This window comes from Haliotis rubra, unplaced genomic scaffold (assembly GCF_003918875.1).
Source record: "Haliotis rubra isolate DU_JTF1 unplaced genomic scaffold, ASM391887v1 Scf447, whole genome shotgun sequence".
NCBI lineage: Eukaryota > Metazoa > Mollusca > Gastropoda > Lepetellida > Haliotidae > Haliotis > Haliotis rubra.
The window spans coordinates 116083-138553 of record NW_025767132.1 but is presented as its reverse complement, the minus strand read 5'-3'; the positions used below and the strand labels follow the sequence as shown (position 1 = coordinate 138553).

The 22471-nt window shown below is 40.5% G+C and overlaps 2 protein-coding genes across 2 annotated transcripts; both read left to right on the top strand.

Annotated features, from left to right (window-relative positions):
- Positions 1-67: 67 nt before the first annotated feature.
- On the top strand, positions 68-7174 carry LOC124289715 (countin-3-like). Its single transcript, XM_046726345.1, has 7 exons — positions 68-110; positions 1485-1665; positions 3289-3412; positions 3891-4003; positions 5790-5885; positions 6294-6434; positions 7054-7174. The coding sequence occupies exons 1-7, from the start codon at positions 99-101 to the stop codon at positions 7137-7139; spliced, it is 753 nt and encodes a 250-aa protein (XP_046582301.1). The 5' UTR covers positions 68-98; the 3' UTR covers positions 7140-7174.
- Positions 7175-10637: 3463 nt separating this feature from the next.
- On the top strand, positions 10638-19601 carry LOC124289712 (countin-3-like). Its single transcript, XM_046726343.1, has 7 exons — positions 10638-10698; positions 11936-12107; positions 13256-13379; positions 17352-17464; positions 18508-18603; positions 18926-19066; positions 19476-19601. The coding sequence occupies exons 1-7, from the start codon at positions 10687-10689 to the stop codon at positions 19559-19561; spliced, it is 744 nt and encodes a 247-aa protein (XP_046582299.1). The 5' UTR covers positions 10638-10686; the 3' UTR covers positions 19562-19601.
- Positions 19602-22471: the final 2870 nt, after the last annotated feature.

Below are 22471 nucleotides of genomic sequence, written 5' to 3'. Positions count from 1 at the left end.
ATGTCCCTTCCAGGCCTCCATACACTAGGCATTATATAGGAGCATATTTGCAATGCATCCATTCAAGGCTCTAAATCCGGCGTGGAATATTACCTGCAATGAACGTCAAGGTAACTCACACACTGAATTTCTTCTTTCCATGTCTAATCAAATGCGTCGTAATTATAAAAGATGACCTCATTCATTGTAACAGTTCGGTAAAGATTCCAATGCAAAGGTGGACAATGGTAAAAAAATGTCGAAGTTTTATTTATTTACAATAGATTACAATTGCATCCAAAATGTCTTATATAATGCTTGGTGTTTTTATTTGCAAGCTAGAAAAATAATGCGTGACGTATGTTTGTTAGATAAACAGTACATGATTAAAGTATAAGGTTCACTGTGTCGAAGCATGCCCTCGTTTAGCTTTGTGGGTTTGCCATATGTCTGAGATAAGCTGATTTTTGTTTCCCAGAATAACCTTACAACCCGCCTCGACTTCACACAGCTACCATGTAAATCCAGATTGCGTGAAACATGACCACAAAAATACCAAATAATGACATAATCACTGGCTACCTGCAAAATCAACTTACTTTGGCTATTTGCAAATGAAAAATTAATATTGTTCAATTCAAGTACAAAATATGTATATGTCATGTTCATCATCTGATACCAAAATCGATTATCTCGGCTAAGCTTCATTGTAAACTGAAAGAAGCCTCTGTTACTCGGGGCGTCTTTTTGGAAGTAAAAATTCAGTTGCTAATGCAGACATAAACAGAGATGCATGTACAAGTTTCATGGAAAGAGGGTTAATTGAAGGTATTGCTGTGTGTAATGTGTGCTTTCAACATATGTAGGGGATGCGTTTGTTTTGTTTTATACGTCATCTTTTATTTGTTTGGTTTGGGTTGAACGGTGGGAAGAGGGCTGTGGTAAGAAGGGAATTGCTACCCGGGACTGACTTGAGTACGTCACTTTGAATTAAAGCGGAAACATTTGATTATTCTGGACTTGAGAGGTGGGGATGAGGAGTGTATTAACAAGATGACTATTTCTATATCTTCAAAAACTTGGAGCATTGTTAGGCCAAGTGTATGGAATGAAAATCTGATGACATATAATGTGAGAACAATGATGGAGTTTAAGATGAAAGTTACGAGATCTAAGGCTGATTGAGACCGTAATCCTGGGCAGTGTATCAACTACAAGTTCTGGGGAAATTTTAATATGATCCCATCATGGTATTCCCGTCTTTTAGTACAGTTAAAAAGGGAGAACTGTTTGGCGAATTTGTTCATTTAAACAAATGATTAATTGTATGTTTGCATCGGTTATTTGACCAAGATCTATGTATGGTTATCAAAATCACACTGGGAAAATGTCTCCCAAGACTAAATACACCTCAGTCGAATGGACACTCATATGACTTTCATTTACATCACTAGTTTGCATCTGTTTGATACTCAGTGTTTATAATGATATGGACTTTGTTGCAGGGTGTAACGATATTCCTAGGGGTTCTGGTTGGGGTCCAGTGTCTACCTAGTTTCTTCCATCACGCCCAAACACAGGAAGTCCAGATCACCGGAAGTGAAGCCCTTGGCACTCCCGTTAAGTGCGAGACATGTATTCATTTTACTAGAAACGTCGGTGTGGATCTCCTTGGCATCATTCTCAGTAAGGGTCCAACGTATACAATGTCTAGACAATGTCATCTCCTCTGAACACTGCTGTAGGCTGATTCAAAGATGGTACATGAAATCTTCCTGCAAGAACGCCACATTTTCCATTATTTGAAAACAAATAGAGACTCAGCAAAGTACAGATTCTAGATTTTTGGACGTTGAGTCTTATGCTCAGAGTAATTTGTGTACCTCTCTGTAATTGGCACGGCTTCCATTGCAGAAGCTATGAATACACAATGCCTTGTAGGAAGTTGTGAAATGCAACACATGTTATATTTTGGATTACACTGACTTAATAAACAAGGGACTACCAGTCGCGTGAAGATTTGTTGTCAGACTTTCATTCGTGTGGAAGCCGCTGTGGCTAAGTGGGTTAGATGGCTTACTTTGGGACTACCAGTCGCGTGAAGATTTGTTGTCAGACTTTCATTCGTGTGGAAGCCGATGTGGCTATGTGGGTTAGATGGCTTACTTTTTGTGCTGGCGATTAGGTGCCTTACTCTGAGTTTGAGGGTTCGAATCCCGAACTTAACCTCCAAAAAGTACTAAAATCTGTAATTTACTGAGAAAGTGTAATCCCAAACATAACATATGTTGCATTTGACAAATTTCTACAAGACAGTGCGTATTCAAACAGAGACTGAGATGCGAAACATCTGCCAGGTGACAATTTGTGTTTGTTTAGGCTCTGTGCACACGTATGTCTAAAGTAAATATTTGCATGAACATTTAAAGCCATTTCAATAATGATAAGATGTATCTACTAAAAGAAGTGTTGGTTGTACGACAAGTTTACCTTAAGCATGTGTTAATGAATCACTATTAAATAGCGATGGCGCAAGGTGTTCGCCGACAGGTGAGTGTATCCTACCCCAAACACGTGGAAAGACAAGCAGATCATTCAACAGAAGACGACGACAGGTGAGTTTATCCTAACCCAAACACGTGCAAACACAAGCAGGTCTTTCAACAGAAGACGACGACAGGTGAGTGTATCCTACCCCAAACACGTGCAAACACAAGCAGATCCTTCAACAGAAGACGACGACAGGTGAGTGTATCCTACCCCAAACACGTGCAAACACAAGCAGATCCTTCAACAGAAGAAGACGACAGGTGAGTGTATCCTACCCCAAACACGTGCAAACACAAGCAGATCCTTCAACAGAAGAAGACGACAGGTGAGTGTATCCTACCCCAAACACGTGCAAACACAAGCAGATCTTTCAACAGAAAAAAACGACATGGTAACATAATGGTGAATTACATCACACATAATCCATGTCAATGATGCGTTAAAAATGGCAACGTCTTGAACACATGTTTCCATATAATCTGTTGGAATCTTACCAAGGCCTTGAATATTGTAAAATCGATCAAACAACTTGTGGATGTTTGAGGGGACACTATTTGGCAGAGAGTTTGGTTTGCAGAGGTCGACAAAAATCATTTTGCTCTGACAAGGTATTTCTTCCAGTTGTACATACCTTTATCAAATTTATCACAAGTTTAACAGTATTCAAGTATATGATAGCACAATATTGGATGAACAGAAACGTAACATGTCGATGATGCCATCGGATCCAGTGTAGAACTTGCTACATGTTTCTTGCAGATACCGGTACTCATGGCTCCTGTGAAAAACTGTGTGCGTTGCTCCGTGACAAGAGTCAGGCTCCCATGTGTGGTCGTCTCTGCAAATCTGTTGGTCTAGTTGCATTTGCTAAACACTTCCAGAAGTGAGTTAAACGATATCAGCAAGCATAAGGTGTGGATGTTAAAGCGAAGTCAGTAACGTTAGTGTTTATAGATAGACTTGAAAGAAAGGACAATGCAGTTTGTGATCTTTTACAATTGTTTCTAAAATATGCTGGTCCTTTCGATTCCAGCCTAAAGCAATATTGGTATCAGAATTTGTTTTTTCTTCACGTTTTTGTACTTGAACAAGGTGCAACTAAACATTAAGACATGCGATCCCTATACAAATCAATAGTCCCCATTCAGAGTAAGAAGGTCCACTAGGTAGTCAGTGCTGCTGCTCGTACTTGCTGATTCCGTGAATGGGTTCACCGAGTGTCATTGTAACTTGACGAAAAGGGACGATGATCAAAATACGACTTTGTTGGAAAAGGCTCGATTTCATACAGGCTAACGTTTAGGGGCATCAACGAAGTGTTTTGGTGGTCGAATACCCAATAGATGTAATTATCATTTCAGGGCGGACACAAACCCCTTCTATTTTTGTGAACTCATAACCCTGTGCCCCGGATTTGACGACGGTGATGCCCAAATCACAGAGTTGTCAATTGACCCATCAATAGCCCCACAAGGTATGATCTCCACTGTCAGAGCTAGATAAGGCTGTCCACTGACAGCACTATATTCCTTTCCGCCGTACGTAGTGAAAACCTTTGTCTAGTATAACAGTGCATGATGATTACATACCTCATTCAGTAGTTTATAATCTCACCACATTTGATGTTATTTAGGGAAATGGTATTTGTTTTGTTCAAAGTTATATATTTGGCAGTCACCAATTCCCTGTTGTAGGGAACGCGCGCTGGGTATTGTGCCTAAAGAGTATGCTCAGGGTTTCGATAAGCAAATATCCAGTTTTAGTAAACTGTTCTTACAACTCTATAACTTGAAAACTCACTTGATTTTGTTAGCAAATACGTGGGCTCGTCAACTGACAACTGCTCAAAGATGACAAGTTATTGATAAGCGGAATGCTGGCATGTCATTGGGGACAATTGCAAGACATGTTGGTGTCACCCATCGACTATCAGCCGACTGGCCAGAAAACAGCAGCAAACTAATGACGTTAAGGACCAGCATCACTCAGGCCGACCACGTGTGAAAACTTCAAGGGAGAACACAGCCTTCCTCAGAATCACAAGATTTCATCCGTTTATGTCAAATGGCGTGTTAAAGACAGACTGGATTCCACTCTGTCAAACAGAACGGTCCGAAATAGAGGTAGACGTGCATCGTTATCCCCAGAGCACAACGTCAAGCTCGACGTCACTGTAATTTGACGTCATAGGAAAGGGTCCACTTGTCGGACAAAAGTTGATTCATTTGTTCATGAAACATGTTTGGCGCCGCAGAAACACTGCATATGCACAAGGGAATATCTTGGAGCAAGTACCGTTTGGCAGGGGTTCTTTGATGGTGTGGGGTGCCTCTCACATGATTGTGAACCTTGTGACGATCAGAAGAAATATGAATGGACAATGGTTCATCACTTAGTTATTGACACGTGTGTGATTCTGTGAGGACTGTATGCCGGAATCTTGAAACTAACCGCATTTGTTAACGTCACACGAACATGGTTATCAGCACTAGGACAGTTGTAGATTTGGCATTTAATGATTCCTGGAGGGTCAGTGTACTTTGATAGTTAGTTAAAGGTAAGTTCCCTTGCTGTGGTTAATGGTAACATATATACTATTCACAGTTTGCTAAGGATCAAATCATTGATTCAACAGAAAACTATGATGTGGGGTCACATTTGATTTAAATATCTAAGCCTATTGTAAGCATGGATCCTAGGTTTCAGTATGTCATTGCATCTTGTGGATCCCATACCTGCTATTGACAGGTGTTGTGTACTTGTCAGTGACTCGTTCCATGATTTGCAAAAATGGTTGATTGGTGCCATGAAAACTTTTTTTATGGTTACTCATGTATCGTGTACATACGGTTAGCTTAAAGTGGCCGTTTTCCTAAAGATGTGTTACCATAGCATTAGTTATCTAGTTTTAAATGGATACAATTTCAAATTATAAATCTACGTTTAAGTAAAGTTGCGAATTTTTGTGATCCTTAGCAAAGTGTGAGTAGTATATTAATACTATGAAAAATATGGGGCGGTGCGATACTTCTTTCCATGTGTATATTTCATCAAACCATTTAGGGGTCCACAAGGCCAGACTGCAGTAGATAATCACTGTATATGACATCTCTAATACTTCGGGGATTGTATACGCCATGACTGGGGACGTAGTGATACAAACATATGTCAGATTGTCAAAGGGCTGCCTGAAAGTGAACATTATGTAACGATATGAAACCATAAATAGGCCAACTGATTTGTGTATGGAATTGTTACAGGCAAGAGAACAATAAGCTATTCCTACACCTCCAATAAGGGAACCGGAACAGGGGAAGCTGTCCTGCTTGTTGAGACAATTGATGGTTATCACATTGGTAAGTCATACTGTATTATACAGTAGCTTTACTGTTGTTACTAAACATGTACAATGAAATACGTAAAGTTCCATGATGTGTAAGAAACACCGAATCGTTGACTTTCGGTGTCACCAATCATTTAATATTAACCTCCTTCACTGGGTCCCCTGAGGGATAATATTGTCATAACAAGGACTGGGAGACCTGTGACCTGACTGATTGCGATTTTTCATACTCAAGTTCATACTCGTTGCCCACTCTGTTACAGCCTTTGGTTTGCCAGGTCAGTACTGACGATACTGAAGCTTGTTGGGTTCACCTTAATCAACAAACTTATATGTCCTACGCTACTTCTTCCACCTTTAGTTGTGTGTGTTGAAATACCTGAAACGCTGTTCAGTCTCATTAGCGACTCTCCCTTCACAGACGATAGTGTCCTCATCCCGAAGTCTCCGCCAGGCACTTACCGCAACAGTGTTACCCTCACGACTATCCCCCGTCGACCCTGTGATCCTAACAAGGAAGCATGTGAAAAGTGGGTTCCTGGAAACTACACACTATTTCTGGGTGAGTGTACAAGATACCATAATTCTTATTTATACCCTTAACATTAGGTTATCAGTTGTGTCGATGCAGTTTAAACGTTAGTTTAGCATAGTAGTTAAAGCGTTCATCATGCCAAGTACCCAGGTTCGATTCCCTGTCTAGGTACATCTCATTTCGAGTGTTCTCTGCCTTCATATTACTGGAATATTGCCAAAAAGCGGCGTAAAAAGAATACTCACTCAAACAAGACGTGAGGCTTACTGCATATTCCTATTATATATTCATAAACAGTCTGTTATGTTGCAGATTATATTCATAAACAATCTATTATGTAGCATTTTATATTCATGAACAGTCTGTTATGTAGCATTTTATATTAAAAACAGTCTATTATGTAGCATTTAGAGTCATACCGTGCATGTGTATCTTATGGACCCGTTAGTGTTATGTTTGTTTCTAATTTACATCAAATTAAACTGCAAGTGTGTGGTTTAAGATATCGCTGTCAGATAGGCCTATTTGGCATTACGTGGATGACATTTTAAGTGTGTTTTGTCGATAACTCGATTTTAAACAGTATTTATTTAATTCTGAATAACAGTTAATCTATCGGCTTACTTACCATTATATCGTTTTCCAGGTATCTGCAATGGCAGATGTGGAGCCAATTTCCCACACAGCAAGATCTACGACATGCGCAACACCACGTTCGTCATCTCTGCCTAGACATTGTTGTATGGTTGAATACATGTGTAAACAAACCTTTCGTTCTTACGTATGATTTTGTACAAGAACCAAATGCTTATGTAAACTCCCCTGATACTCTGCAATATTGAAGTACAAGTTAAGTTGAGAAAACAAGGTCATGCAAAAGTGAACAAAATGTGCCAAGGTAATCTTCTTTCACATCAGTATCTTGTTGTAGAGTAGTATTTTGCGTACACTCAGCGTTCATAATCACAGATTATACAAATAGCCTACTATTTCTATATGGCCGCCATAGTTGAAACATAAGGGTGGGGCGAGAAGGGTTAAAACGTCATGTTCAAGATATCATTGCACGTGTGGCTTCTTGGAGAAGGTTTTATAGTGTTACATAGACTAAGGCTTAGTCTCTGAATATATATAATTTTGATAGTAACAAACAAGCCCATTTATATTGAAAAGGAGCCCCGGGGAGACCAGAGATTCAGACCTGAACCTGAGGAAATCTAGACTTGCTTTATTTAGGGCTTTAGCACTGCAGAGAGGGCTTGGCAGTAGGGAAATTAATGTGATTCAGGGACTGTGAGACAGACTAAGTGTTACACTACCATGACGGGTTCAGCATGAATACGTCACACGGACAACGTATACTGACTCTGAGTCGACCTCTCTTTGTTTTACCCCTTGAGTGCCGAGAGCTTGAAGTATGGGAATGAAGCCACCGAGGACAGTAACACCACATCACGCTCCCCGGGCAACCGGTCTTTCCACAAGACCCAAAAGATTGCAACTCATTACGTTATGGACATTCACATTAATAACAAAAGACATTTTCAACCTTTAGTAGTCATGTCTGATTATCAGCCACTCGATCATACTCTGTCATATATGTACACGCTGTTTGTTGATGAGCATGCTACACACTTTCTATACAACCAGGGATACTCTACAACTTATATAGTCTCCCTGATACAACTAACTGAAAATCGTTCCTCATATGACGTCACTGCAGTGCTCTGGCGACAGAGTTACGTAACCTGTCTGTGGTTTCGTTGGCGGGCGAGAGTGAAGCAGGCGACTTTTTGGCAACTTTTAATCGCTCGGTATTAATTAACCACAAGTTTTTTAAGAATGAATTTGGTGTTCCGCATAAGTCTAACCACAAATCTTTCATATGTAATAGTTAAAAGAGTACAAAAGAACAAAGTTTATTTGTTGTTTAACGCATCACTCAGCAATATTCCAGCTGTAAATATGACGGCGGTCTGTATATAATCGAGTCTGAACCAGATAATCCAGTGATCAACAGCATGAGCATCAATCTACGCAATTGGGATACGATGACATATATACACACTTTTATATAGACACAATTTACAGCTGTCGTTAACGAATGCAGACAGGGAAGGAAATTATTAGAAAGTAAGGATGTAACAATGGGGATGAGCCTACTTTACCTCGAGGAACTGAATACCTGCCTTAGTCCATCGATAATATTGGTACTATTACCTGGCCATCGATTGACAGAAAGGTCAATATCTAATTATACATTACACACGAATTAACCTTTCGATACTTAGATAAGAACGGTTCGTGCCATAATGTGACAGTATGATGGAAGGAGAACTAAATATCCGGGTATACGCTTGGAAATTACAATAGACAAAAACATCAGAAAAGCAATCAAAACGTGTCTAGGCTTAAAACCGTCGCCGAAACACTGCAAACTTCAGATCCAAAACACAACCATGATACCCGTATCAACATCGAGTAACACATAGTGTGTTCAGAGGTATTCAGAAGATGCAGACATCCAGTTAACAACGATACATTGGCAAAACTGACACATCCAATAAAGCTGACGTCGCGGACATTTTCAAATTACCATGTACAGACCTGGTATTGAGAGCTTGCGTGCACACATGATTATGAAATCAAACACACACATTTCAGCTTGATAACCTTAAGGGCTTCAGATGACGTGTAAAACGCGTCATCACCATTACATGGTGGTATGAGAGTGAATGTTGTTGAACGCCGCACTCATCAATACAAACGCATTTCTTACAAAGTTGCATTTTACACGGATGCATTGTGCAAATGTGGACATAGGCTTAGTTACCGAACGTAGCCGTACTGCTGTTGAATTTTTGAGTCGAGCTGTGACATTATTCGGTCGAAAATGTTAAACGTAATGTTCCGACCAGTGATATTAGACCACGAAAGTAACTGCGAACAAAGAAACGGGGCGCCACGGAGTTAGTTTTTACTGTAGGAGACTGTATTAGGCAGTGCCAACTGACATGCGTCGTGACATCGGTTACCAAGGGTACGTTTGATTTCGAGGAGGGAAGACATTCATCTAGGTAGTATGTCACGGTACAGATGTTTCAAGCCCCTAGCTGTATCTCATGGACATCTTTACATCCGAACTGACTCATCTGCGTCCATCCATGACAGTCACTTACAGTCTTCACTTGTTATGTCTTAATTATTCCTTTATGTAGAGCAATATTCCATCAGCTATGGCCTTTGGTGCCAACATTTCTTAATTTTGACGTAAGTGCTCCTTCTAGGAACATTACCAAAAGCTTCTTTCTTGCTCCATCTGCGTCGACTCACCAGGGTTATAACACTCAATGACTTGGTAGAGCTTTCAAGGAAGAACTTTGACGATATCAGTGACAAAAAGATGCCTGGTGTAGTAACTAATTTAAACTTGCCGTTTCAAGTGTTGGTGTGAAGGGTGCCGCCGACGGGTCAGGCTACACTCACCGTTTAGTATCATCACCATTTGATAGAGACCCGTGTGGATCGTTTCCTCATCCAGAGGTCAGCGCCGGGCCCAACTGCAACGGCAGAATGCTCATGGCTACACCGGAACCACCACCACCACCACCACCACCACGGTAGTCTGTCTCACAGTCCCTGAACCACATTGATTTCCCTAATGCCAAGCCCTCTTTGCAGTGCTAAAGCCCTAAATAAAGCAAGTCTAGATTTCCTCAGGTTCTGAATCTCTGGTCTCCCTAGGGCTCCTTTTCAATATAAATGGGCTTGTTTGTTACTATCAAAATTATATATATTCAGAGACTAAGCCTTAGTCTACCACCACGGTACCAGGCTCCAGAGAAAGGAACCCTGCGAAAAATGGCTACCTGATCAATCAATACACGCTGATCATTCGGCATATATTTAGCGGTTGACCAAAAGTTGGGAGGTTTCACACAAGCGTTACCAAACGGTCCTCGCAAGTGTGACACGATGACATGTCAAGTCAACGAGTATGACAACCCGACAACCAGAGTTAAGAGCTTCACATGCATGCTTAACTAATAGACTTACGGGGAAAATGCTGCAAATATGCATGGCGAACGAGACAGGTGGTCAGGGGGACATACACAGACAGAGGTTGCAGTGCTTGAATTTGTTTGAATGTCTATTCAGGGGAGCAATACTGTAATATATAAATGTCCCGACCGGGTTCCCATACACCAGGCTTTATAAAGGAAAATCTTCGCCGAGTGTTTTTTTCCCTTGCTGTAGACCTAGCTCGGATTTACATACAATGAACGGCAAGGTAACTCACGTTAACGATTTATGTTTTGTTTGAAATAATAGTAAGTGATGGCTACTTATTCACAAGTGAAGAGGTCGTGAATTTAAGACTGATAGAAAAGTATGATGCATTTTAATTGCTTTCAAAAACAAATATACACTCCATAAATGATACAAGTAAGCATGTTATTCAATACAGTTGAATAATTGCGATTAAACTTGCTCATTCCCCCTTCTTGCCGCTTTTAGTGTTTGATGAATAGTTGTGATAAAATTATATATTCACTGAGATAGTGTATGTTGTCCTCGTTCTGAAGTGTGATTTGACAGATGTTGGAGATAAACCACGTTTCGTGAGACTTCAACGCCATATTGTCGCATTTTGGGAGCATCTCAGATTTGGGTTACCGTACTAACATAGCACTGAAACATACTGGTACAGTAAATACGGAACACTATTGTCAAGTTCAGAAGTGCTTGAATTGTCAATAATATTTAACAAAGAGAATGCCAGTTCTCTAGGATAATCATATAAATTCGTTGAAAAGGTGTTATTATAGACAAACGGTGGGCGTTTCCAGGTTTGGCGCATCAGCGACAATAGTTGTTTTTGACTCAATTTGCTATTTTGACTTGTGCCGTGAGTTACATTTGTTTGTCTAGATGACCGATTGGTTTGCCTTTGCATATGTTTGCGATGGGCGACAGCGGTGAAGTAGGATAAGCGAACAACTGTATTAGCACTACATCATAGTGATTCATAAACACATGCTTGGGATATTGTCGGAATCACAAAATCGACTCTTTGTTTAGAAGATATTTCTATGTTTATGGAGAGGGCAGTGTCGCTCCCATTCATAGAACATGTCACGTAAGTCAACACACGGAAGTCATGTAGCAACACTAACCTACAGCTGGGTGGCAAGTAATCCTCAGATCTGATGATGAATGTTTCAGTACGTACACTGTAGAGCAAGGTACGACTAATACGAATACATGACTTATAGTAAATATTGAAATTGTTCTCAAAGTTACATAGTATATATAATACAGCCATTCTTGATTACCTGCCCACACAGAATCCCAGGTATGTATAAGGCAAAATAGGAGTGACATTTATGTGAATGGATGGCTAAAAATCGGTGATGTTTCTCCGTACATCCGTCAACGTCATGCTATAAACAGGTTAAAGATTCGTGCGTCTTTAATACCTGATGTGTCATGTTGTGAAAGAAGAAACTATTCTTGCCGTGTTATAGGGGGTGACAGTACTTCTGGCGGCTCTGGTTGGGGTTCAGTGTCTGCCCAGCTTCTCTGACCGCAGCCAGCCAGTCGGAGGGGGAGATCAGCTCGCTGGAACAGCCATCAAGTGCAAGACGTGTGTCCAGTTCACTAGACAAGCCGGTGCTGACCTTCTCAACGTCATTCTCAGTAAGGGCTGCTACATACTGTTACACTTGTTCAAGTGCAGCTTAAAGAAACCTCAACATATACAGTACATTTGGACCAAAATGTGTCGCATATAACGATAACAAGCAATACAATAGTTTAGGGATATATGTAAGTTACCTCCGATTATTGTACTTTGAAATGATCAGCCTGATAGAGCAATACCGACTCCAAGCCGAGCCTAATGCTGAGCCTGGCGGAGTAACAACAAGTACCATCTCCTGACGCCTCCAGTATGATTGAACCACCGATCTTTCTCTTTCTGGTCAGGCCAGTCGACCATTAAGACGTTAATGAATATGTGTTACTAATCTATATATACTCAAAGCCAAACATTACCGTGATCATATTCAGTGATAATTCACGGATCACTCCATTTGTATTAGATAAAAAAAGGATCACTGTCGAGATGGATCTAGAGGATTATTAAAAAGGAGTCAAACTTTAAACATACCCAGAATCTGTATGTTTCAGCATATTTGTTTTCTTCACACAGTTTGTGTGAAATATCTTGCTAAATTCTACTTTATAAGAGATGTACATCAGCGTGTCGTTGTACAAAGCGATCTTAGCGCTAAGAAGACCGTAACTCCAATACCTTAACATAGACTTAAGGTAGTCTAAGGTTGTTTTGTACACCAGCACCCAGTTTGACATGGAACAACAGTGGCAGGATAAGGACCATTTAGGTGATTGGGAAGGTCAAATTGTATTGTCGCAGAAAACGTTAAAATATCAGCATGAAAGTTATGAATTGTCTTGTTGTGGATATCATCTAGTTATTTCTTTCTAATGTTGAACTCCCGAAATGACCAAATACACAAATGTGCCTAAAATTTCAAATGAAAATACAACTATCTGCAAGATTTATGTACCATGTTTGTACCTTAACTACATCTTCTAACAAAGCCCGAAAATGATCGCAACGCATCGTATCGAAAGTCCCCAAATGCAATTGTTGGTGTGATGTGATGTGATGTGATGACTTTTACTGTTCATTCATCAAGAAATCACAGTAACGTTTGGCAAATGTGTACTACCTCTTTTGGAATTACGTGTGTATACATGCCATTGCCAAATAGCAACTGCGGTTTAGTTTAGGATTCCCACATGAAACTTGTTTCTCTCAGACAGTGGTGTTATTGGTTCCTGTACTGAACTGTGTGGAGCCCTCAGCGACAAGGGACAGGCTGCCATGTGTGGACGCCTCTGCAACTTTGCTGGTATCCAGGAGTTTACTCAACTCTTTGTGAAGTGAGTGAAATCAAACCATACACGGTATCAGTGTGTGGGTGGAAGGAAAGGTGCTGAGGGATGGTTACACAACAGCTATGTACGATGTGTTGTTAGACGAAGTTAACAGAGCTAGGTCTATGCTCCCTCTACCTTTCCACAGAATATCTCTAAATGTGAATGTATAATTTCAAATGTGAGAGGTTAATTTTGTTTGTGAAAGAACAGTTCAACAGTCGTAGAGTTATAGCTAGAATATGTCTAAATTCCTTCCACCCTTTTGGATCTTTGCAACTCTAAATACAAAGTTGGTTGATTGGTTTGCTGTTTAACGCCGCCCTGAGTAATATTCCAGCTATATGACGGCAGTCTGTAAAGTCTTTACCAGACAATCCAGTGATAAACAGCAACCAAGTCATCGAGTTTGACCACCCGACCCTGTTACTCGCACTTTACGACAAGCATGGGTCGCTGAAGACCGGTTTTCACGACCGGATTCATATCTTTGAATATAACTTTTAGTAGGTTGTGTTAAATCATCATATATAGTATCGAGTGAGAGAGAGCGCACCCTACCCCCATCCCCCATTTGTCCCGAAGGATTTCGCGCGAAAACGGGTGAAAATAAACTGCAACACCTCACCCCCCATCTCTCTCTCTCTCTCTCTCTCTTCACACACACACACACACACACACACACACTTCCTTTCTATAAAAGCTGGAACCGCCCCTGAACCACTAGGCTATCGTTTGTGCTTTGACATTATCAGTCTGGTCGAGATGGAGGAAAATGTATATGCAGTATGTGTGTGCATGTGTGAGTGCGTATATGTGACCTTTGTGCTCATCAGAACGAGGGTTAGCATTTCCAGCTTACCTACCTCGGATAAATTTATGTACTACCGTACCTCATACATCAAATGCCCATTCAGTTTCAGTGGCCTCAATGGCACTAGTAAAATACAGTAGGTTAGGGCTGGGACGGGTCGACATGGGTACCCTACACCCTATTACCCTACCTTACCCGGATACCCGTTATGTTAATTCCTGACATCAAATTTGAAATGACAGTATATTCTTCAGCTCGGAGGCTAAAATATCGAACCCATTTATTATATTCAAATGAAGTGACTGTAAATTATGTTTAAATCTTAAAAGACAAAACATTCTTTTAATCATGAAAGAATGATATATATATTACATTGTTTAATCTATGAGTCACATGATCATAACGGGTACCCGGGTCCAACTCATTACCCACCCGTCCCGGGTATCCGGGTTACCAATCCAAACCCTACAGTATAGGTGTCACTCGTATAGAAGGAGCTTGTTCGGGTCATGGAGACAAGGGAGACAACTCAACGGTTTCATGCACAATTTTAACAATTTTGTAGACAACAAAATGTATGCCGAGTGATCACTGGCATGCTTTCATTTGCTACAAATTACAATTTCAATTTTGTTTCGGGCCATCTGGCCCATTCCGTAACTTACGCACTGCACCCGTAAAAGTCATTGAAGTTGGCGATTTGTGCCATTGACGGTCAAAGGGAAGTAACTGTAAATCATGTTAACATTTGCGAAACAACCTTACCAGCCTGGTTCCCTGGGTCTGTTGCGCCTGCGCTAACGCTCCGACAGGGAACAGGGAACCAGGCTGCAACCTTACCGCCTTTCGGGGTAAGGGACATAACTCTTCATGGATCGGGCACACGCAGTGTGTGAAGTTTAATGCGAAACGGCAAGGGAGTTAACTCTTGTACAAACACGATAACTTTCTTTTCATTACAACAGCTACTGGCTACAAGGTGACCTTTTTCATCCATTTCTAACTCCAAGAAAGTCGCATTAAGATAGAAACGTGATTATTTAATGTTCATTTGGATCCACCTGACATTTTCCGTAAATGAAACATTACATCGAAAGGACACGCAAGACCGGCTTCGTTGATGGTCAAAGGGAAGTAACTGTTAATCGCGTTTACTAAACATACTTACCTCCCTTTGAGGTAAGGGGACAGAACTCTTCATTTGTATGACAGGATTACCTCCCCTTGGTTCAGGGCACATGCCGTGTGTGAAGTTTTATGGGAGACGTTGTGCGGAGCTCGGGACAAGGGAGTTAACTCTTGTAAAACACGATTATCTCCCTTTGACCATAACCAACCTAACAACTACGGCTACAAGGTGACCTTTTTCAGTGATTACTTTTCTCCATGTCACGTCCATTTTAACTCCAACAGAGTGGCATAATGGAAGAACATATCCAAACGTGTTAATTTAAGGTTCATTTGGATCCGCCTGACTTTTTCCGTAGATGACACACTACATAGAAAAGACACACCAGGCCGGCTTCGTTGATGGTCGAAGGGAAGTAACTGTTAATCGTGTTTCTCAAACAGACTTACCTCCCTTTGATGTGAGGGGACAGAACTCTTCATTTGTATGACATGATTACCTCCCCTTCCTTCAGGGCACATGCCGTGTGTGAAGTTTTATGGGAGACGTTGTGCGGAGCTCGGGACAAGGGAGTTAACTCTTGTAAAACACGATTATCTCCCTTTGACCATAACCAACCTAACAACTACGGCTACAAGGTGACCTTTTTCAGTGATTACTTTTCTCCATGTCACGTCCATTTTAACTCCAACAGAGTGGCATAATGGAAGAACATATCCAAACGTGTTAATTTAAGGTTCATTTGGATCCGCCTGACTTTTTCCGTAGATGACACACTACATAGAAAAGACACACCAGGCCGGCTTCGTTGATGGTCGAAGGGAAGTAACTGTTAATCGTGTTTCTCAAACAGACTTACCTCCCTTTGATGTGAGGGGACAGAACTCTTCATTTGTATGACATGATTACCTCCCCTTCCTTCAGGGCACATGCCGTGTGTGAAGTTTTATGGGAGACGTTGTGCGGAGCTCGGGACAAGGGAGTTAACTCTTGTAAAACACGATTATCTCCCTTTGACCATAACCAACTTAACAACTACAGCTACAAGGTGACCTTTTTCGATGATTATTTTTCTCCATCTCACGTCCATTTTAACTCCAACAGAGCGGCATAATGGAAGAAAATATCCAAACGTGTTAATTTAAGGTTCATTTGGATCCGCCTGACCTTTTCCGTAGATGACACACTACATAGAAAAGACACACCAGGCCGGCTTCGTTGGTCAAAGGGAAGTAACTGTTAATCGTGTTTCTCAAACAGACTTACCTCCCTTTGAGGTAAGGGGACATAACTCTCCTTTTTGTTCGACATGATTACCTCCCTTTGATTCAGTCACACGCCGTGTGTGAAGTTTTATGGGAGACGGTGTGCGGAGCTCTGGGCAAGGGAGTTAACTTGTGGAAGAAAAGCGGTTACCTCCCCTTGACCATATACAAAACAGCGATGGCCTGAAGTTTATTGTATGCCAAATCAATTTTTATAAGATGTGCAATTAGTCAATTACGTAAAGTTATTCCAATAAAGAAATACATTTATGACATAATTTATGCAACTGTAATGTACTGTAACAGTGAATTGAGTTGAGTTCTAAAGCCATCACCGCCAAAGATAACTTAAAAAAATTATTTTCCGCATTAGGACTGAATTTGGTCTTATATTGATTAAACTTGACTTGAGCTCATGATGCTGGAATGAATATCTTGAGACTTATGCAAGACAGATCTAACAATTGAAAGTCTGATGTCTTTCAGTGGCATTTAGAAGTTGTACATTGATGTCCAAGATGTTTTTATGGATTAAACTTCTTTGTAATTTCTCTCACAAGGTTTCGAGACCATTCCAGGTCCCTTCATCAGGTGAACTGATGAAGGGGACTGATGAAGGGACCTGGAATGGTCTCGAAACGTTGTGAGAGAAATTACAAAGAAGTTTAATCTATAAAAATATCTTGGGAATTGAAAGTTTGTACTCAATTCAGGGTGTCATATTGTATTACCCTGAAGTCCTTTTGCAAACTGTCTTCTTCCTTCTAAAGGGCTAACTTAGATTCATTCTACTTCTGTGAACTTCTCACTGTGTGCCCAATCTTTGACGATGGTGATGCCAAAATCACACAGCTCTCAGTGAAACCACCTGTGGCACCTCAAGGTATGTTTGCCATTTGTCAGAAATAGATCATGTCTCATTTAAAGCATGCTTAAGCCAAATACCTGTATCTAAAGGATATAAATCTTGCTACCAACATGATTGCATATATCATGTTATGGGTTTCGGATGCCAAGAACATCTGTTGTCTTGATAATCACATGAACATTGTGAAACATGTAACTTATTAAAGACAACTTTATCTAAACACAAGCCATCATCCAATTAGTTACAAGGGTTATGTTACAGGGAGAGTAATCAGTGTCGTCCGAAAACCTATACTACCTATATTGGCTTTAGTGACATGATGTCATCAACCTGGAAAGACAATTATAGATTCACAAAGAGCAATCCATGGGTGTTCAGTCTGGATCTGTGTCCATAACCTGCTGATAAATGATATTTATTCTTTTGGTGATTGGTATAGTGAAAAATTGCTTTGTTTCAAGCTCATTTAGTGAGTGATCGAGTGAGTTTAGTTTTACGCCGCACTCAGCAATATTCCAGCTATATGGCGGCGGTCGGAAAATAATCGAGTCTGGACCAGACAATCAAGTGATAAGCAGCACAAGCATCGATCTGCAAAATTGGGAACTTATGACATGTGTCAACCAAGTCAGCGAGCCTGTCAAGCTCATTTAGACTACCTCAATTACCTTTCATACTTACATATGTACCGGTACATATTTCATCATTTAAAGATTAAATGACCACATATTCTTAATTTGAGTGTCAATGGATTTCCATCATTGGAGACATTTGTTTTTTTCTCTTTAAATTGGATTATCTTCTGGTTCGCTTAAAACATTATGTTCAGTATTGGTGATGTTGCCCCAAAAAATAAAATAAAAATCAAATAACATAACTGAATTTGCTCAAAGTATTTGATTTCATGTTGTGTTGAACCATGCTTTGCTGTTATGTCTATTTTTTCTCTCCCCACAGCCTCAAAGTTAAATATACCGGTAGGTGAACAATAGTGATCTGTCAGAATTTGGAGATCTTTTGATCATTTAATACTGATTTGCTTCTGTAATATATTTCAGGTAAGAGAACAATTAGCTATTCCTACACATCCGACAATGGGACCGGAACTGGAGAAATTGCTGTTGTTGTTCAGCCACCTAGTGGACTTCCTATTGGTGAGTCACAGTGAGGTCTTTGGAACATTGTCAGGGCCCCGTTCCTCAATGCGATCGTAGCGCTACGACTGCCGTAAGTCTATGTTAAAGTATGGGAGTTACGATCAGCTCTATGATCGCTTTGAGGAACGGGACCCAGGTCCTTTGCAATGGTTTGCTCATTATAATCTAACAAAAAAGAAAATCAGTTTGGTTTTATGCCCAGTTTAGCTGTATTCAAGCAAAATCGTGCAACCACAATTGGCCTTTACATGTTTGGAGAGCAGCATTCCCTATTCATGGATAACACATGCAGTTTAATGATAAACATGTTCCCTTACAGGAGATAGTTCCTTCATCCCTAGGTCTCCACCTGGTACCTACTCTAACAAAATCATCCTCATGGCCAAGCCTGACCCCCACTGTGACCCGAAGAAAGGACCCTGCCAAAAGTGGTCGCCTGGACACTATAAACTCAGTATTAGTTAGTATTAAAGCGACAGATAAGTGCCACATATGCATGTCACTTGTACTTAGCTATGCTTTTTATACATCCAACCATATCTTAGTAAAGAAAGAAAAGATATAGTTTTGGAAACTCATTTGATAGTTTGCTTGGTTACATAAACATTACATAACATCTGGTGATTTTCTTTCTCACAACCATGCCAAAGTTAAAAGCTATTGAAGAGGGATACAACTCAAGGAACCGTTTCCAGTCTGTACTGTAATACTGTATACAGTGTAATGTTAAAAGCTTCACAGAAATACATAATACTTGGGACAGACTGACCACTTCTTAGCCCCAACTGCACAGCTACAATTACTTTGAGGACTCATTTATAACAAGTATTTGGTTATCCTTGAGACTTATCAAAAACATTCTTTCCCAGATGTCTGTTATGGCAAGTGTGGCAGCAGTGACCCTCACAGCAAGATCTACGACACACGTGAGGTCAATTTTGTCATCACTTCCTAGACATCTCATATTTGTATGTACAAATAAATACAGAAATATGTGTCTGTTGTTTTGAATTCAGGGTTTTTGTAACTGATATCATTTTGGAAAGTTTGCAACATAATCATAAAATGGTTTGGTTAGGTCCCAGGTAACCTGGTTTTTTGTTTAAGGCAGTAAGATGATTGCACACATCCTATGGGGATCTTCGACATACGAGTTTGGAAGACTGTGGTTTTAGATGCTTTCTGGAGGCATAAAATATGAAAGCAGGGAGAAATGAAGCCTCTCGTAGTACATTCTATCTGCAGCATTCCATAGAGTCATTCTTTTCTAATGAGGTATCAACATTATGTGCAACCTCTTAAGGATGTTAACAAGTCATCAGATGGTGACAAATCCCCCCAGCCCCCACAAACTTGAAACAATAAATTATCTGACAGTTCCTTAAAAAGTCAAACCTATAAATGCCAAAAATCTGTAAAAAGCAAAATGCACCACTTCAAGATCTGTTTGATATTTCTGCCAAGTCTTGTAGAAAGATATTGAACACTTTTCAAGTTGTACTTCAGAAACAAAGTTCACCCTTCTCTTTTGAACTTAAGTCCGAATCCTTAAATTTGGCATTTCTCCTTTTTGCCCCTTTCTCCCATTACTGAGTCCTGCAACTCATGCTCTTTAGGAGAGAGTGTTAGCTCATTGAATTTATCTGTTGCCCAACTACATCTGTGGAAAACAAATCATACTCCCTCAAGTACTGCCAATATACAACTACTTTCTATCATTGTATGTTTCTAAATGGGAGCTCAAGAGGATTAAGCAACAATTGACAATACACCTGATACATTTTCTCTTGGCTTATTTCTTCCAACTTGTTACATTCTGCTGTGTGTCATACTTACTTATAAAAAAATAAGTAAGAATTCATGTATTATCCCTTGCTCGCACTCAAGAAACAGAAGAATTCTAACACTAGTTTCATAAAGTCAGTTTGACACACATGTATTGATTGGTAATACCAAAATGACATTTTTGCAATATGACTGCCTGAAGGGGAAGTGTGAAGTTTCATTTGCACTAAATACATATTTCCAGCACCATGTTGCCTTGAAATGTCTAGGAAACTGCAGTAAATGTGTACTTTGAAAATACATGGATGTAGCTGACCTACAGGAGAGAAGTAACATTTTACAATACTTCAACTTCAATCAGGACGGAACACAGAGCTTCACACATTGTACCAGAGGGACCCCGTAAAGGTCCGGGTTAGAATATTGATCTTCAGTAACCCATGCTTGTCGTAAGAGGTAACTAACGGGATCGGGTGGTCAGGCTCGCTGACTCCCAATTGCGTAGATCGATGCTCATGCTGTTGATCACTGGATTGTCTGGTCCAGACTCGATTATTTACAGACTGCCGCCATATAGCTGGAATATTGCTGAGTGCGGCGTAAAACTAAACTCACTCACTCACTTGTACCAGAGGGGTTAGAACCAGGGCCATTGGCATGATGAGCAACAGGTTACTGCTTTTACTACTAGACCATGCCACCTTTCCATGTCCTATAGAAAATTATCTGGAGTCATCTTCATAAACCGAGGTATGCTTTATACATCTCACCAGTAAGACCCTTTTGGGAGCATGGCTTGATTGATCATCACTACCACTTTTCTTGATGCAGTAGTACAGTCACTCAGGCTTCGTGACTTGATTGATGGCCTGTCCTGTTGTGAGATGTTTTAAATTCATTATATACTGGCCACATAAAGAAACTGTGCACACAGAAAATATAAATATAGGCACACAGCATATTTATACATAAATACATTTGTGAACATAGCAAGTATTGGAGACAATCAAACGCTCATGCACATGCCAGGCGACGAGACGTCATTGACGGTGGCCTATGGCCTTACAATGTGTTACTGCACGTGCAGCCCATACAGCTGCACACAACATGTGAAACTCTGAAATTGCTGTCACTGTTGAAAGCTGGATCTTTGGTCATTCAAACGTTCACAAATCCACATGAGAAGTCACATGCACATCATGCCAAGATTAACATCTACTCAACGTCATGAAGCCATTGGAATGGTTCGAGCAGGAATGAGCCAACAAGTGGCAGCACATTTCCAATGCCATCGTAACACGATATCTGCATGGGTCAGGCGTTATCGAAACAGTAATGACGTCACCGACCACCCACGTTCTGGGGGTTCCCGACGTAACGACGCCAAGACAGGACAGGTGGATTCGGGTGACTCATCTCAGATACAGGTTCCAGACAGCAGTGACCACGCCCCAGACCATTCCCCAGGCCTTCAATGCTCATTTGGTAGCCTCTATGCGTCTTCGATGCACTGCTGTGCTTCACAGACACGGTGGTCATACCCGTTATTGACTTTGTGACTTCGTCGTGTGACCCCCTACTCGATTTTGAACTTCTGACGTCATCTTTACGGATATTGTTCATGTTCTTTTGACATTTTCTTGTGGTCCGATACTTCAGCTTATAAAGTGTCTACATCATTTCATCTTTGCTGTGTTGTATTCCAGTTATGAAGGCATTTTCTGTGTGCACAGTTTCTTTATGTGGCTAGTATATCTTTAAAATAGCTCTTTTGACATGACAAGATTATTTTGGGTGTAAAATTCAATGACAGTTCAGAGAATTTCAGGTTAGGTCCCCAGTAACCTATCCTAAGACGTGTTTATCACCTATGTCAATAGTGTTGGCCATGGGGCATATCTTATCACCTTCACTGATGGTTTTTCTGGTCCACTCCACATACACCTGGTATTTTGTTGACAACAAAGATGATAATGTGTGTTCAGCCTGTGCTCCACCTGGGTTCATCTTTGCATTAGTTTCAATGAACTGGATCGATTTACACACCAGTGCCATTCAAAATACTGCTGCAGAAGTAGTG

Excerpts from the sequence above, each read along its gene's own strand:
- LOC124289715 (XM_046726345.1), top strand. Across the intron at positions 3,413-3,890 it reads TTTGCTAAACACTTCCAGAA|GGCGGACACAAACCCCTTCT; the intron begins GTGAGTTAAACG and ends TTATCATTTCAG. Across the intron at positions 4,004-5,789 it reads CCCATCAATAGCCCCACAAG|GCAAGAGAACAATAAGCTAT; the intron begins GTATGATCTCCA and ends GAATTGTTACAG.
- LOC124289712 (XM_046726343.1), top strand. Across the intron at positions 13,380-17,351 it reads TTTACTCAACTCTTTGTGAA|GGCTAACTTAGATTCATTCT; the intron begins GTGAGTGAAATC and ends TTCCTTCTAAAG. Across the intron at positions 17,465-18,507 it reads ACCACCTGTGGCACCTCAAG|GTAAGAGAACAATTAGCTAT; the intron begins GTATGTTTGCCA and ends AATATATTTCAG.